At 35.3% G+C, this 15,660-nt stretch overlaps 1 protein-coding gene across 2 annotated transcripts in view; it reads right to left on the reverse strand.

The window, feature by feature from the left end:
- LOC123718585 (protein bric-a-brac 1-like) overlaps nucleotides 1–7,343 on the reverse strand; it is a 158,585-nt gene extending 151,242 nt beyond the window's left edge. For both annotated transcript variants that reach the window (XM_045675224.1, XM_045675223.1), the window contains exon 1: nucleotides 6,596–7,343. In XM_045675224.1, the coding sequence (XP_045531180.1) occupies nucleotides 6,596–7,270 (675 nt within the window). In that variant the 5' untranslated portion in view covers nucleotides 7,271–7,343. The remainder of the gene's footprint in view (nucleotides 1–6,595) is intronic.
- Between the last annotated feature and the right edge of the window lie 8,317 nt (nucleotides 7,344–15,660).

Below are 15,660 nucleotides of genomic sequence, written 5' to 3' on the forward strand. Positions count from 1 at the left end.
TAATAATGCAGCTTTCTTATAGTGAAAGATTTTTTTAAATCGGTCCTGTAGTTTTTGTGTTAAAACTTTACATACAAAAACACAAATGTTTCCTCTTTATAATACTAGTATAGATATTATGTTTCTAATACATATGCGTCGAATAAGTCAGGATATAAGACAAATCACGGTAAGGATAAGAAAATATTTCACTAACAGTAAAAAGGACTTATTAGAGAGTTGGGACTTAGCGATAACTCCTATACTAAAAATATATATTGAGATAAAGCACTAAACTGATATTATCAAAGCGTTATCACAATTTTAACAAAAAATAAATAAAAACATTTTTTTAATTAGTGACCCGTAAAAAAATAATAAATTAAAGTAGTTTTTGAGACACGAGGCGGACTTGTTTGGTATAATATAAAAGTTAGTTATGCTTTAGGCATTATCAGAGTTGTCGTTAAGGTAGCGTCCGTAAGAAGCGATTTCGTTCGGCAGATGTTTCTCTGTGCAAAAAATCTTTCTCGGGGCTTTCTATTGGTAATATATTTTTTAAATCCGTTCAGTAGATCACCCCCTACATCCTCACAAATTGACCAACCTTAGTACCAGAATTCTTATAGGACAAAAATTATCTGCTTAATAAATTTTTAAAAATTAATTAGTGGAGATTTTATATGCGTGAAGGAACACGTGAGTTTCCATTAACGCGGTTAATTAAAATTGTAAGTAAAATAAAGTATTAGCTAAGATTAATTTATGCTTATCAATCTCTGTATTTAATACCGTTCTTGTACGATTAATTCCTTCAGTGATAAGGTTTTATATTTCATTTTACCATATTATACATCAATTGTAGAATTTCTTAGTATCACATGACTATAGATTATCGCAATCTATTAATATGAAAGTACAATTATTGTGTTGGGTGTGCCATAAAGATCTTTCGGTCTATATGCTGAACACTTGCGCTTACAGTTATATATACCCAAAACAGTCCTACGCACTGAGTCCACACACCAATAACCAAAACCCAAAAAGTGGACACTTGAAGCTAGAAGGTTGTATTGCTACTGTTTTATATTAATTATTATTATTATTATATATATTTGTTTTAATGTGAGAAACACTTACATACTTTTACTTGGTCTTAAAATATCTTATATATAAAAGGCCGTTATTCGATTACAACCTAATCAAGATTACATTAAGACATATCATTATGTTTAAATTTAGTACACGACCTCCGGCGGAGTGAAGGCCTCCAAATTCTTCCACTTGTCTCTCATCCTCATTTTCTAAACCTTCCCTGCTATAACTTTTATTCTAACCCCCGAGACGGGCGTCCTCCTTCTCCTCGAAGGAAGATTCTAGAACGTTGTAGCGCTACTGGTGTTTATATTAATTTTGATTATTATTAATTTTCACCAAACCGATTTCGCATTCTAAGACATAGTAATAGTTAACGGAAATCGTATCTGTCTACTCATATTTAATCACGCAATAAAACTATTCGGATTTCGTGATAAATTATTAATTAATGTTGATTGTTGCTTGCTATAATTAATTTGCATTTAAATTACTTAATTGTTCGCGTTTTACAATGTCGAGATGTATTATTTATTCACAAAACAAATGGCTATCAGAGCAAAGAAGTTATGTATGATTTTTTTTTTGACATGAGACGTCTTTCTGTTCGTGAAGTATACCACACCTGACGGACTACAATTATTTGAGTCGAAGTCAAGATATGGGTAAGAAATTCCCGCTGATAGTGAAGTGATTTAACATTATCACTTTTGAATTTTTTAATGCTTCATTTTATTAAACAAAGTAACTTTGAGAGGCTAAGTCAGAAGTGTCTTCAATATCTGTATCTGTTTCGCGATCATTTGTATTCTCTGATAAGCAAGTAGGCGGTCAGAATTCTGTGCCTGACACTACCGACTTATTCGGTCTAAATAAGCCGATTCCTCACGGTTTTTTCCTCGTATGTTTAATAGAAAGTGGACAACGGGGATCGAACGTAAGACCTTAGGGCTGACAGTCGGTCTCTCTTCAAAATAAATACGGTATAGCAATTCCATCATAAACTACCCACTCAGTCTTCGGTCGTAGCCAAAAAGGTGTGTAGACGAAGTTTACTGTCTCCAGCTCGGAATGCGTTGTAAGACAGAGGAGAATGATTATTTGAATCAATTGTTAAATAAATTGATAAATTTTGTTTAATTCGAATTTATACAATTTAAGTTTAGTAATAGAATATTATTATTAGTGTTATACTTAGTTATAAAGTAGTTATTTAAAGGCATCATTTCATATTTGTCACATTTACGATTATTTCTTTAGGCTCTTGCAATAGAAATATCATTTTATTTATCAATATTTCATAGTTTTATATACGAAACCTGACAAACATTATATTATAAATATAGTAACGTATTGATTTGTTTCTTCTCTCTCCCAAAGGCAGTTAAGCGATTTTTATGATATATTTCAGTCTTTCTCATTTATCAAGGCGATATAACACTAAGACTTGTTATATTTTTGATCCTGACTTTTCATACTATTTTTGATTTGATTTTGATGATAGTAAAATTAAAAAAATAAATGTTTTATAGTAGTTCACATTGACACTCGTTTTTATAATAAATATTACACTCCATTAGAGTAGTGTTGGCCTAGTGGCTTCAGCGTGAGACTCTCATCCCTGAGGTCGTAGGTTCGATCCCCAGCTGTGCATTAATTGACTTTCTTTCTATGTATATATATAACATTCACTCGAACGCTGAAGGAAAACATCGTGAGGAAACCGGCTTGCCTAAGACCCAAAAAGTCGAATTAGATTAATAAATGATCATGAAAATGATACAAAAATCTGAGGCTCAGACCTAAAAAGGTTGTAGTGCCATTGATATATTTATTCAAGCACTCTGTCTCTTTTCAGCAAATCGTAAACACTATTTGGCAGAATAAGATGAAACACTTTTAGATAGTTCAATTAGAGTTATTTTTTAAATATAATAATTGTAAATTAATATTTTGTTTTATTTGACGTATCTGATCAGCCTCTATACGTGAATTTTATTAATATCTACTAGTTTTTTGCATACAAAATCCATTGGTGCACCCAGAATGGAACGCCTGACCCCAGGGCTTACAGTCGCACGCTTTAGCCAGGCTCTTGCCAGATTTATACTGACTACTTGTTCCTGTCCCTTCCGAAAATATTGCCCTATCCACTGCAATACCTGTTAGTTCATAAATCTCACAAAAGACTTGCGAAGGTACCTACAGCATTAACTATCATCAGTTGATTCCTTAGGCAGGGGACCAGTATAAGTTCGTACTTATACTGTGAGTGAAAACTCCGTAAAAAATACGGGCCAGCTGCCCAACCTGCTCTTGGCATGAGCAATAGCAGGGGGATTGACCTGAGAAACTTCCCATTTCCCTGGGTGAATCTAAAACAATAGAAACCTGGCGTTTGATTGGACAAACAATTATAACGTATCGTGACTTATCATGACGTATCAAGATTTTGAATATAGAATGATGATCATGATTTTGAGAAGAACTATAGTTACTGTTGACCAATCCCTCATTAGTTTAACACTTCCCTGTCCGACAGGGCTAAGTAAAAGAGGAATGGCAAAGGTGTTTGGTAAGCTCAAATTTTAAATTTTGACATTACTATGCTAATTTCTACCTGACTTAAACGTATTATTGAAAAGTATTGTGTATGGATGCTTATCTATGCTTATTGTATTGCTAATTGTAACGAACAATATGCTTTTGTTGCCACACTTTATTTTAGGTCGTGAAAATAGCTAAGGCAAGTTCATAATACAATATTTATAAGTTAAAGCAACTTCCAATATAACACTAAGATTAGTTTTTTTTTTTATATATGTATAGAACAAAACTGATTATTGAAAAATATTTAAAATACGAATTTAAAACAATTCAAAGAAATCGTCAGCCCCAGTTCCCAAATGTTGATTCAATGTAGAGGGCCGATTCTAAATAAACAAACGGTGCAGCGAAAACATCTTTGTCCAGTCTACTGAAAAACGCGTATGTGTATAAGGGACAGAAAATAAGTGTAAGGCAAGCAGCATTCTTTAAGTTTTTCAATATTGTTTGAATTGTTATTTGGAGACTATATTTAAACATGACGTATTTGATTAGCGTCGTGCCATACGATATTACTTAGAGCATTACTAGAGGGCACTTCACCTATATTGTATAGGTTTTATACCTAAAATCACGATATGTAAGAGCGGATAATAGTCTTACAGGAGAAATATAGCTATCTCTATTGAATCGCCTTTAATAGACAAAGACATTTAAGATACCTCAAATGCATCTCAATATATTTTTTGTCTATTGAATAAATTCGTATAGTTTTTAGGTAACTGCATTTTCATAATACGCACCAGTGTAAACAGTACTTTATCGGAAAATTTTAGAACAATGGAGTAAAGTTAATAATTAATATTTATCGCTGAAAGGAAACTGATTAGTTTGTAGGTATTAGGTATTGTACCTACTTAAGAACCTGTATTAATATTAGGGTTATTTCAGCCCTATTAGAAGGCGAACTCCGGTTTATGGTCATTTTGTATAAAGATATAACACACAAAACACTCTCAGTATGTATTTGACAGAAAGGTCGAAAATTTGAATGAAGTTACAATCTGTTCCGATAGGTGGCGCTATATTAAAAAGCGATTGCGATCATTTTTCCACTGAATCTAATAATATTTTGTTATGAACAATAGGAGAAAAATATTAAAATTGATAAGAATATTGTTTTATATTAGTTAAGTACAACGCTTAAATGTTACGCAACGTGTAATATAATTAAATTAATTATGCTTATAATTGATATAATAGTTATCACTATTGTCACAAATGATAATTTTATTGTTATAAAAATATAATTTAAATGGATTAAAAGATGTAATTGCAATCGTGATTGTATAATTTATGGGCTTAGCAAACACGTAAGACCCGAAGCTCCAGATTTGGATTCGAAAAACAATAGATTTTTTCGGTTGGACACAGATGGTGTCCTTGAAAAAAATCTATAAACACATGTGACTGACCCAAGTCTCAAAGGGCGAGAGACCATTACCTTTAAAAATAGCGTTTAATAAATACCTACGATTTATATGAATTTAAAATCCATCTTTTCATTCTTAATAAAAAGGTATTTTATCAGTCCAATTTTTTCGGTGTTTCATATTTTTCGTCTATACAAAAATCCGTTTTGATCCACGTTTATAAGTACATTATTATTAAAGAATTTTAAATACAGCCAAAAAGAGCATTTGTATCGCAAAAAGGAAATCTATAAAAAATAAAGTAAAAAATATTCTCTTTAACTTAAAGTAGCGCAACAAAGTTAACTCCCGTTGAACAACGCGATATGGACGCGGCTTATTATATCCTAAATAAGAATTTCGATATAGTGTGAAAATCAAGATATAAATATATTTATAAGAACTATTTACCATTTTAATCATTAATAATTGGGCTTAACCCTATTATTAAGGAACATGAATTAGAACGTTTTGTCTGACCTTTAATTAAAAATTAAGATAATAAAACCAAATCATACACATAGCTGAGAACAGTTTTAAAATATGGCAGTAAGTTTTAACTTAGTTTAATGTTTTACTGTCAATTACTTTTAAAATAATATTTATAGATAGATTTTAATAAAATTGTTTTTAGAATTTAATTTAATTTGAAATGTATGCATATTGTATGAACTTTACGGATGACCTTTAAAAATAATTCTTTCTTATTATAAACTGTTTAATGTAAATTGTTTTAACGTTATTATACTTTTATTTATTGAATTTTATTAGAAGACTATAAAATTAAATACAATCTTTTTTAAACGACACGTTTTAATATTTATTCATATTTCATTTTATTTTAAACACCTAATTAATTCAATAAATTTAATATAAAAAAATGTTTTTTTTTTTAAATTTAATATATTTTAAAAAGAGTAAAAGTATTATCCGATGATTAATTATTCAAGATCTATGCGCCTCCATAAATTCTGAGCGAAGTTCATTTATCAGTTCCTTGACACTCGGACCGAGACGCTCCCTAGTCTTACAACAGCTGAACTCCGCGTTACGCTCATTTAAGAGATTTTGTGCTTTAAGACCATTACGTAAGGTTTATTACCCAATACCTTACACTACAATAAATATGCAAACCGAAGTTGCAGTTGCAACAATTAAACTAAGTTAACAAGTTATTAGTTGCAACTTAGTATGTATTATTATAATTACACGCGAAACAATATACATAATTCTACACTTTAGAAGGTATATGGAAACTAAATTTTATATATAAAAATAAATTGAAAAAAAAACATAGACAACGGTTGTATTTGAGTCATCAATTTACGTTTAGTAAATCATATGGAATAATGAATGTCTTTGTATTTACAATGTTACAATACAATAATCGTATTTTTTAATTACGTGCAGTATTACGGTTTTAAAGAGGCGCCGATTAAGCGGGGATGAGACGCGGGGCGGGGCGAAAACGGCGGGAAAAAGTTTTAGAACATTGGACTCACCCTTTCCTCCTCGCGAATCATTTCAGCGATGCCTGGTCTGATGTCCGCGTCGTCGCCGTGGATGGGCATGGGCACGCTGACGTCCGGCGGGGGCAGAAGGTCGGCTGGTGTCGACGGGGACTCGCGGGGGCTCTGCCTCGGGCTGCGTTCGACATCCGAGCCCCTTCTGCGGACCTTAGATGGAATTGTGACCGCGTCGTCCATTGGCCGCTTTTGAGCCCGGGCCTCCATCTCCCTCTGGGCGGTCTCGGCTCGCAGCACGGCTTGCTCCCCGTTCACGTCTGTCAATCCCCTCACTTTTAAGGTTTCGGCCACTTTCAGCAAGCCCGTGATCTGCTCCTGCGACACGTTTATCTCCCCACGGTACATGAACTCTACCACTGCCTTCAAATCGCTGTACATGATGTCGCGCAATATCACGATGGGATGCTCACTGGGATTGTCCATAAACAAGCTCTGGAAGTAGGGGCTGCAGGCCGACAACACGACTTTGTGGGCCTTGAGTTTCCTCCCATCGCAGGCGAGCGTCACGTCCACCAAAGTTTCCGTTTGAAACAGCTGGTCAAAACAACTCGTGAGGTTGGATTGATAATTATTCCACCGCAGGCAGAATTGCTGGGGCGAGCCGGGTGGGTCCCTGGCGTCCATGGCCACGGGTTCTTCCTCGGCCGGCATCGCTTTAGTAATAGGTAACTCGCATCTGCAACGGAACGCGTTCACGAAGTAGCGTGTGAGACGCAAGCGTCGGCGACGATGGCTCGCGAAGCACTGAGCGACGAGGGCCGTGCGGGTGGCGCGGGGCGGCGCGAGGGCGGGCCGAGCGGCAAGCGAATGGCCGCCGCGCGCCGCCTCTCGCCACGCCCGCCCGCCCCCGCACGCCGCCGCTTCCCTCCGCCGCCGCCGCATCGATCGCGCAGCGCCCGCGCAACTTCTCTTCTGCTTGCTGCTAAAAAGTAAACTGCTCGTGATTTATGTACGCAAACCTGAGTAAATGATGAAATTATTACGGTTTTATGATAGACATGTTTTGTTCATATTTATTGTTTGGATTTTTATTTTCTTTAGACTACAAAAATATTCATTAATTCTCGAATTTTACCCTCTTCACCTCTAACAAGGAATCACTGTTATATTTTTTTGCTTTATTGAAGTTATTTATCAGGTTTCACATCTTATTATTAAATAATGTTATAAGAAATGTGTGGGAGATTCATTTTCTAGATTGATCTTGTACCGGTGGGTAGCTCTAAGCTAAATTAATACAATTTCAATTTATCATTCAAGAGCAAAGAATCTCTATTCAAAAGAATCTTTGTAGGGGTTTTTATAAGAACCAATCAATTAAGAATGAAAATAACTTTTGCTTAAATAAAATTATGGACTTAAAAATATTTTTCTTCGAAGGTTGATTGCTTCTCCGTCTAGCATTATAGCTATATATTCATTAAGATACTTTAAATAATTTTATTGAAGACATTAAAGTATTGAAAGGTATGGAGAGATAGATAGATCTGACTAGTATTTATGAAATATTATATTTTTTAACAAACAGACTATATTTTAACCGGAGCTTTATGACCGTTGACTCAGAAATGCGGTATTAAACAATATTATCTAATTTAAAGGGACAAACATGTAAGACAAACATTAGGTAGGTACTGCATCTGTTTTAATCACTACTACTACTAACGTCATGTCGTTTCCTTGTTTTGGTCCTGTCCAGGGAACTAGGCCCATAATATTTTCGTGTATCCTTGCATTTCGTTCGGGTTATTTCTACACTCATAACAAAAACAAAAGACAGACTATGACCAAATCGAGTCTGCATTTTGTATAACTATTTCAGTAGGCATCTGTAATTGTATTAATTTTGGTCATCCGTCAAATAGTTTGAATAAAAATCACGTACCTATAATGTCACGTGTGAACGTATTTACATATATCATGCACGTACGTGCACACGGTATATACTAATTAAAATTTACTAAATAACTTGGACCAAATCTAAAAATTTACAAAACTCTCGACTTCATTTTATATGGCTTTCACTCCAGTTTTTCCCTTCAAAGCATTTTTTAATTATTGTGAGATTACCTATGCATCAATATCTCAAATCACGTAATGTTTGCCCTGTAAAGTGGTCATAGCGGAGAGTTATTTGCCAGTTCTTCTATACACCCTTGATTTAGGAACTTTTAGACTAAGTCGAAACTCTACTACACGGAGTCTCGGACTGGGGTAGACCTAGTCCAATTTTACCCCAAGAAAACAGAAGTTCGCATTTTCCGCTATACAACACCCTTTGTCGCTACTCCTCTTTTCGAAGACACTCTTCTTAAAAGCACAGCCAGCATCATACTTGGCGTTGACATATCGAACGACGTTCAGATTCGCGGTCATTTGGAGGGAAAAGCTAAATTAGCCTCCAGCTTGGTGTGCTCAGCAACGCGAGACGGTACTTCACTCCGGGCCACCGCTTGCAACTGTATAAAGTGCAAACTGGACCCCACGTGGAGTACTGTTCACACCTATGGTCGGGGCTCCCCAGTACCAGCTCCTTCCACTTGACCGTATTCAACGAAGAGCGTTTCGAATCGTCGACGACCAATCCCTTTCAGATCGGTTTGATCCTATGGGGTTGCGTAGAGATGTTGGGTCACTCTGCATCTTCTACCTCATATACCATGGAGAGTGTTCAGAGTTGATCGGATTAATACCTCAGTTTCATCATCGGACGTCGAGGCAGAATACAAAATTCTACCCGTATCACCTCGACGTCCTCCGTTCCACAACTGAGCGTTACTGAGCTGAATTCATTCAAGAAAAGAGCGTATCAATTTTTAAAAGGCCGGCAACGCCTTCGCGAGCCCCCTGGCATTGGGAGTCTCCATGGGCGGCGGTATCATTTAGTATCAGTGAGCCTCCTGCCCGTTATAAAATAAAATAAAAAATTCTTGTCAATATGAATAAATTTATTTTAATTTGTTATAGGTAGCTCATGTCTAAGCATCGTGGTCATAGTAAACAGCATTAGAGAAAATTATCACGAACAGATACAGAAGTGTTGTAACACTGTTTTCAGTGCTGGCTTTTCTTTTTTGTTAAGGCCATTGACCTAGCCTAAGCGTGTGATTTACAAGGTCAAATTACACTTTTTTATGCGCATATGCTTTAAAACGTTGACGGCGTGTGTCACGCATAAAACGTTACCAACTTTGGATTTCCCCCCCAAACTTAAGTTGAATGATTATTTTTTTTTTGAAACACAATTCTATTTAATTTATATTAGGCCTAGAACCCAACCAACAAACTTAACCAAATATAAACAAGCGGCTATAACTGAAATATCAAAAAGTTATATTATAGCTTTAACATCAAGATAGAAATTTTATAATATCAAGTATTTTTGACGTATTATGAAATTACCTCTCAAACCGAGTGTACAAAAAAATCTTTTGGCGATAATTAAGCGGTTTTTAAAATTGGTTCTAGGGGAAATATTCGTACGTATACTACTAATTAAAATTATCAAAGAAACGAATGCCATCTAATGTCAATATAGTAGGATTATTGTATCTTTTACTACTATACGACGGGGTTTTTATGTATATAGAATGAGCGCGGAATTCCTCGGAGTCAAATGTTATTTTTAATCTTGATGTTATGTCTGGCGAATCGAGCGGTTAATTTAATTGTAGGTTTGATTTCGTGCAATCAACGACTTCGAGTTACAGTTCTTAGTGCCTTGGGGTGATACGGGACTTAGGGCTGTGATTCCTGTATGTTAAAATGTTTGACATTCCGGAGTCACATACTCACCCGTCCTAGCTTCAAATGGATGATTAACTATTCAATGCTGTAATTTATTGCAAAAGAATTATTATTCTGGATTATATATATAACTGGATAATTATCCAGTGGAGTGGATTTGACGTTCAAATACACGGCAGTTTCCATCACCGTATGAGCGAGTTTTAATGCACATAGAAATTCCTTTTGCGCCCAGCCGGAGTTCGAACCTATGGCCTCAGGGATGAGAGCCGTAAGCCAGGTCTCATTGTTAAAAGGCCAGGGATACACGCTGGCATTGTGTGTTTTAACATCAGGTAAGCCACCTAACTAAAATCTACAATTAATTTACGACTCTAAGTACGGCTGTTAAGGAAACAGTTCGTATTCTCACATTCACAATATGGTAATAAGTTGCTTTCATATTACACGAGACGTTCGTTATAGCTTTGTTAAAAACGACCTTAATACTAGCGGACAAGGTTTAATTTTCAGGTAAGCCATAGTTTTCGATGAATCTTTCAAGTGACGAAATCTATGTACAAAATAAGGCCATTTCTTTCAGACAAACATTAAATAACAATTACAGGAACTAGACAATATACTTTATAGATAGACTTGGACTTGTTCTGATTATTAATTAATGAATAATAATGCAATATATAGCAGGAAAGAAAAATTGAAATTATTTCGTTTCTGAGTAATACGCAAGAGACGTACTAGGCAACCTTAACAAGAATGAAATCATATATACAAAAAGATTCTAACAATTAAGAAAGGAAAAAAGAAATGAAAATGATTAAATACACTTAAACAAGTTAATATCTAATTCGGCTCTGTTGTCTTATCATTTGAACGTGGGACATGAGGACACTGCATCACGAAGACATCATACACACCGTATGATCTAATGCAGGTGAGTGATATTATTAATACTTCTTTTATGCATACTCTTCGATAGGTTAAACAAGTTGACACTTAAATAGTGGTTTTCTGAACTGAGACTCCAGGTTATACGTATTTGACGTCAAGAATTTGTTAAATTAATGTCATCCCTTGCTTTATGTAATTTAAAACAATTAAAAAGACACTATTGTAACATTAAGAAAAACACTTTTTGAACGGATTGAAGCTATGTATTATAATTATTTACATAATTCTAAATTTTATTTTATTTTTCCGACGTTTCGCGTGCTTTTCAGCGTGCGTGGTCACGGTGACTGAAGACAAAATATCTATTGTAACAATTTAAAATTTAAAACCTACAAAGTTACAAGGAACGAAGTAGGTATCAAAAAGCCACTTCTTCCTTGCGTGTTTATCCTCCTGTCTAAAAATATTGTTTAACTTATAAGCTCATCCAGAACACATACGCCACTATGACAAAAAAATAGTGGACGTTGTGTCCGCGCAGTACGATACAAAACTGAGTTTTTAGCATAGTTGTTGTTGATGTATTCGTAAGGTACTTTTATCCTACTCATATAACGGCATAATTCCTTCAATTCGAAACAAAAGCTGATTTCAAAGAGTATAAATAGATCAGACGTTGCTTACGTCAAAGGACGTAAGTTATTCTGGTTAAGTATTAGAGTAACTAACGAAGTGGAAACATTAAGGCTTGTAGATCAGTCATCCGTGCACGTATATATTAGTTATTTTAAGTAAATTTCGAATAAAATACGTTGGAACAAGGCTAAATCGACAGTTACCCCGTTCCGGCTGCACCCTTTAATCTCGTATAAACACACACAACTGTTTTCTAAGAAACTCGTCACAAAAACTCTATGGTGGTATTAGAAACCACAGATAAATAAAAGACTACAGTACACTGTAAAATGGGATGTGAATAAATTGTATCACAAATAGAAATACCTTGATTAATCTGAAACTAAATACTAATTAGTGTCTCATTTTACAGATTACGGTCCAAAGTGCTGGCGAGGAAATTACCTACATCTACTCGTTTTTTTACTATTAATTTATTTTCATATCGTCACATTCATAGAAAAACTGTAGGGGATGCATCGGGTGGCCTTATCGCTAACAAGGGATCTCTTCCAGACAACCCTATATACATATAAATCATGCTCACGTTGCGAGCAAGCATTCCATATTGCAAGACAAAGTTCGATTGGTCTCAGAGTCTTTCTCTCTCTTTTCTTGTTCCTAAAACATAAACTTGTAGTGTGACTTTGACAGATAACCTATAAGTACTTTGTTTCACCCTGTAGCGATATACTATTAATTCAAATTGAATGATGCAAATTCAACAGAACTATCTTCGCACTAAAACTATCTTTTTTTAAACTTTGAGATTAATCTCTGCCATGGTCTCGGTGACTCGACTTGACTGAGATGGTTAATTTTAACGGAGTATTCTAAAAATCTATTTAGTATAATGTTTACTAAATAGATTTTTGTATGGGAGGAACAAAAAGTTGAATATTTTTAAAAATAATATATTTAATTAATCAAAGTATGAACCATTGTTTTCTATGCACTTTTGCCATCTCATAGGTAGTTCATTGATCCCTTTACTAAAACCAGTCGGACGGGAATCAATAAAATCTGTGAAGGCGATTTGGACTGCCCCCCATCAGAGTTAAATTTTTTCCCTTGCAACAGGATGTCCAAATTTCGAAAAAAATGGTAATCTAAAGCAAGGTCCGGGGAGTACGAAGGATGTCTTAGACATTCCAATTGAAGCTCTTCTAATTTGGTAGCCGTCTGTTGTGCAGTGTGTGGTCTAGCGTTGTCGTGAAGTAGCAGTGGCGTGGAGCGATTGACCAGCCTAGGTTGTTTAGCCGCTAGCTTTTCCATCATGGTTTGCAATTGCTGACAATAGATATCAGCCGTAATAGTCTGGCCAGATTTGAGAAAACTGCAATGAACAATACCGGCACTAGTCCACCAATCGCTTACAAGTAACTTTTTTCGGGTTAATTTTCGCTTGGGGCAGGATTTGGCTGGCTGGCCAGGATCCAACCATTGCGCTGAGCGCTTCCGATTATCGTAAAGAATCCATTGTTCATCACAGGTAATGATTCGGCTTAAAATTCCTTCATTATTGTACCGGTTCAGTAATGTAACGCAGCAGTCGACGCGCGTTTGCCGGTTTGCTTCAGTCAATTCGTGAGATAACCACCTTTCAAGCTTTTTAATCTTCCCAATTTGCTTCAAGTGAATTAAAACAGTTTTATCACTAACACCGCAGCCTGCAGCTAACTCGGACGTGGTTTGCGATGGATCCGCTTCCACAGTAGCCTTCAATACTTCATTATCAACTTGGGTCTTAGGCCGTCCACGGGGCTTGTTCTGCAGGTCGAAATTTCCAGAACGAAAACGTTGGAATCAAAAACGAACTGTGTTTTCTTTTACAACATGACCGCCATACACATCATTCACCCTTCGAGTCGTTTCCGCAGCACTAGTGCCACGGCGGAACTCGTACTCTTAAATAAATGCGATACTTTAAGTTTTCCATTTTGTAAAATGAGTGACGCAAACAGAAAAAAAACCAATGAATGACGGTCATCGAAGCACAAATACATGAGTAAATAGCTGTACAAATTTGAATTTGAAATTCCTAACCAAAGACGAGGTATTTGAGGTCAAAGTGGCCAGTACGACAAAACGCCAATTTCATATGTAAGGACCTAATATTAACTAAGGAATATAAAAACAAACAGCAAAAAGCTATTAATAAAACGAGTGATACACACGACTCACAGAAAATAACCAGAACTTGAGCGGGACACGTATCAAAACGCACAGTTAGCCTTTAAAGGCATCTATATGGAAAAGATCAAGAAGAAGAGGGTGCCGTAGAAAAAGGTGAATAGAAGCAATAGCATTAAGCTAATTTAGACTGAAAGCCATGGATAGAGAAGAAACTGGAGGAAGCCTATACCCGAGAAAGGGTTCCGATACAAAGTACTGAAGCAAATTACGACAACGAATAATAAGAAAAAAATAAATAAACGTAAATTGTATTATAACTCATCGGAAATATTAGCTTTATTAATATTATACTAGAAGTGTAGCTGAATTATTTATGGTTGGCGTCCCAGTGGAATAACATTTGTTCAGAAATTATTTACTACCAGAAATACATTATACTATTTTTAGCCCCACCGGAAGTACCTTGGATATTTAAATAAAACTAGGATTCTGAACCAATTGACCTCTGGGTAATTACAAACTTAATCCCGCGTCTAACCTAATAATTATTATTAATCGAATTTAAAATATTTTAATCAAATGTTTTAGCCAAACCATTGGGACAGGCACATTTCTACGCCCTCTTTGTCTCTCAGCTTGAACCAATAGTTTTATTGTACGACTCTAATCCGTGATATCGTAGGTTCGAACCCCAGCTGTGCATCAACTCTCTCGTACCATGAGGACCGGCATGCCTTAGACTCGAGTCGACGGCACGTAGCTATAAGAAACATTCATTCACTCATTCATTCATTCATTCAACGTGAATATCCTTCGAATCGCGTCATTACATTAAAAATTACCATATAACGTAAAAAACTATAAAGACCTAAATCAAACAGGTCATATAAACTTTCATTTGGTATTTTTCATTATTTTACATCAGTCATAAAATGTGACGACAAACCGAGTCACGCGAGGGTCATCAAATTAAATTGTAGCACATAAAGCCTTAAATCGTAACATTGTACTTGCCATTATTAATTAATAAAAACTGAACGTCTATTACCTTGATTAGTGTTGCCAGATTGGTGAATATGGTAACTTTAACAGGTTTTAATTAAGATAGCGTTCAATTAGGAAAATGGTGATTGGGTGCTGGCAAAAAGTAACGTCTATTATTTTACTTTTAAATAAAAATGAATGGAAAGAAATGTTCCTAAGAGCAAAACTCGAGGACAAGGTAATTTTGATCCTAAAAAAAGAAGTAAAACCTTTCTCGGAAACTGTTGTAAGTTTTTTTGCCTCATATTTTATTTTCTCAGATTTTTTTTTATTTTAAACATAATTCTAAACGTTCTATTTAACAAGGACATGTGTGTCATAGAATCATAATTTCCATACACAAAATAATCGTCACATAAAGTAGATCGACTCATGTTGTGATAGGTTATTCTATTGTAACAGATAATGAACAATGCACAAAATTCTTTGATTCTATGATGACTGCTCAATGATAGTCGTACGGCGCGCGCAGCTTCGTGCTTCGCACTTTACATCTAGGACTTAACAAAAATTGTGTAAAAATGTCAAAATCATATGATGCTTTGTAT

Source organism: Pieris brassicae, chromosome Z, assembly GCF_905147105.1.
Source record: "Pieris brassicae chromosome Z, ilPieBrab1.1, whole genome shotgun sequence".
Taxonomy (NCBI): Eukaryota; Metazoa; Arthropoda; class Insecta; order Lepidoptera; family Pieridae; genus Pieris; species Pieris brassicae.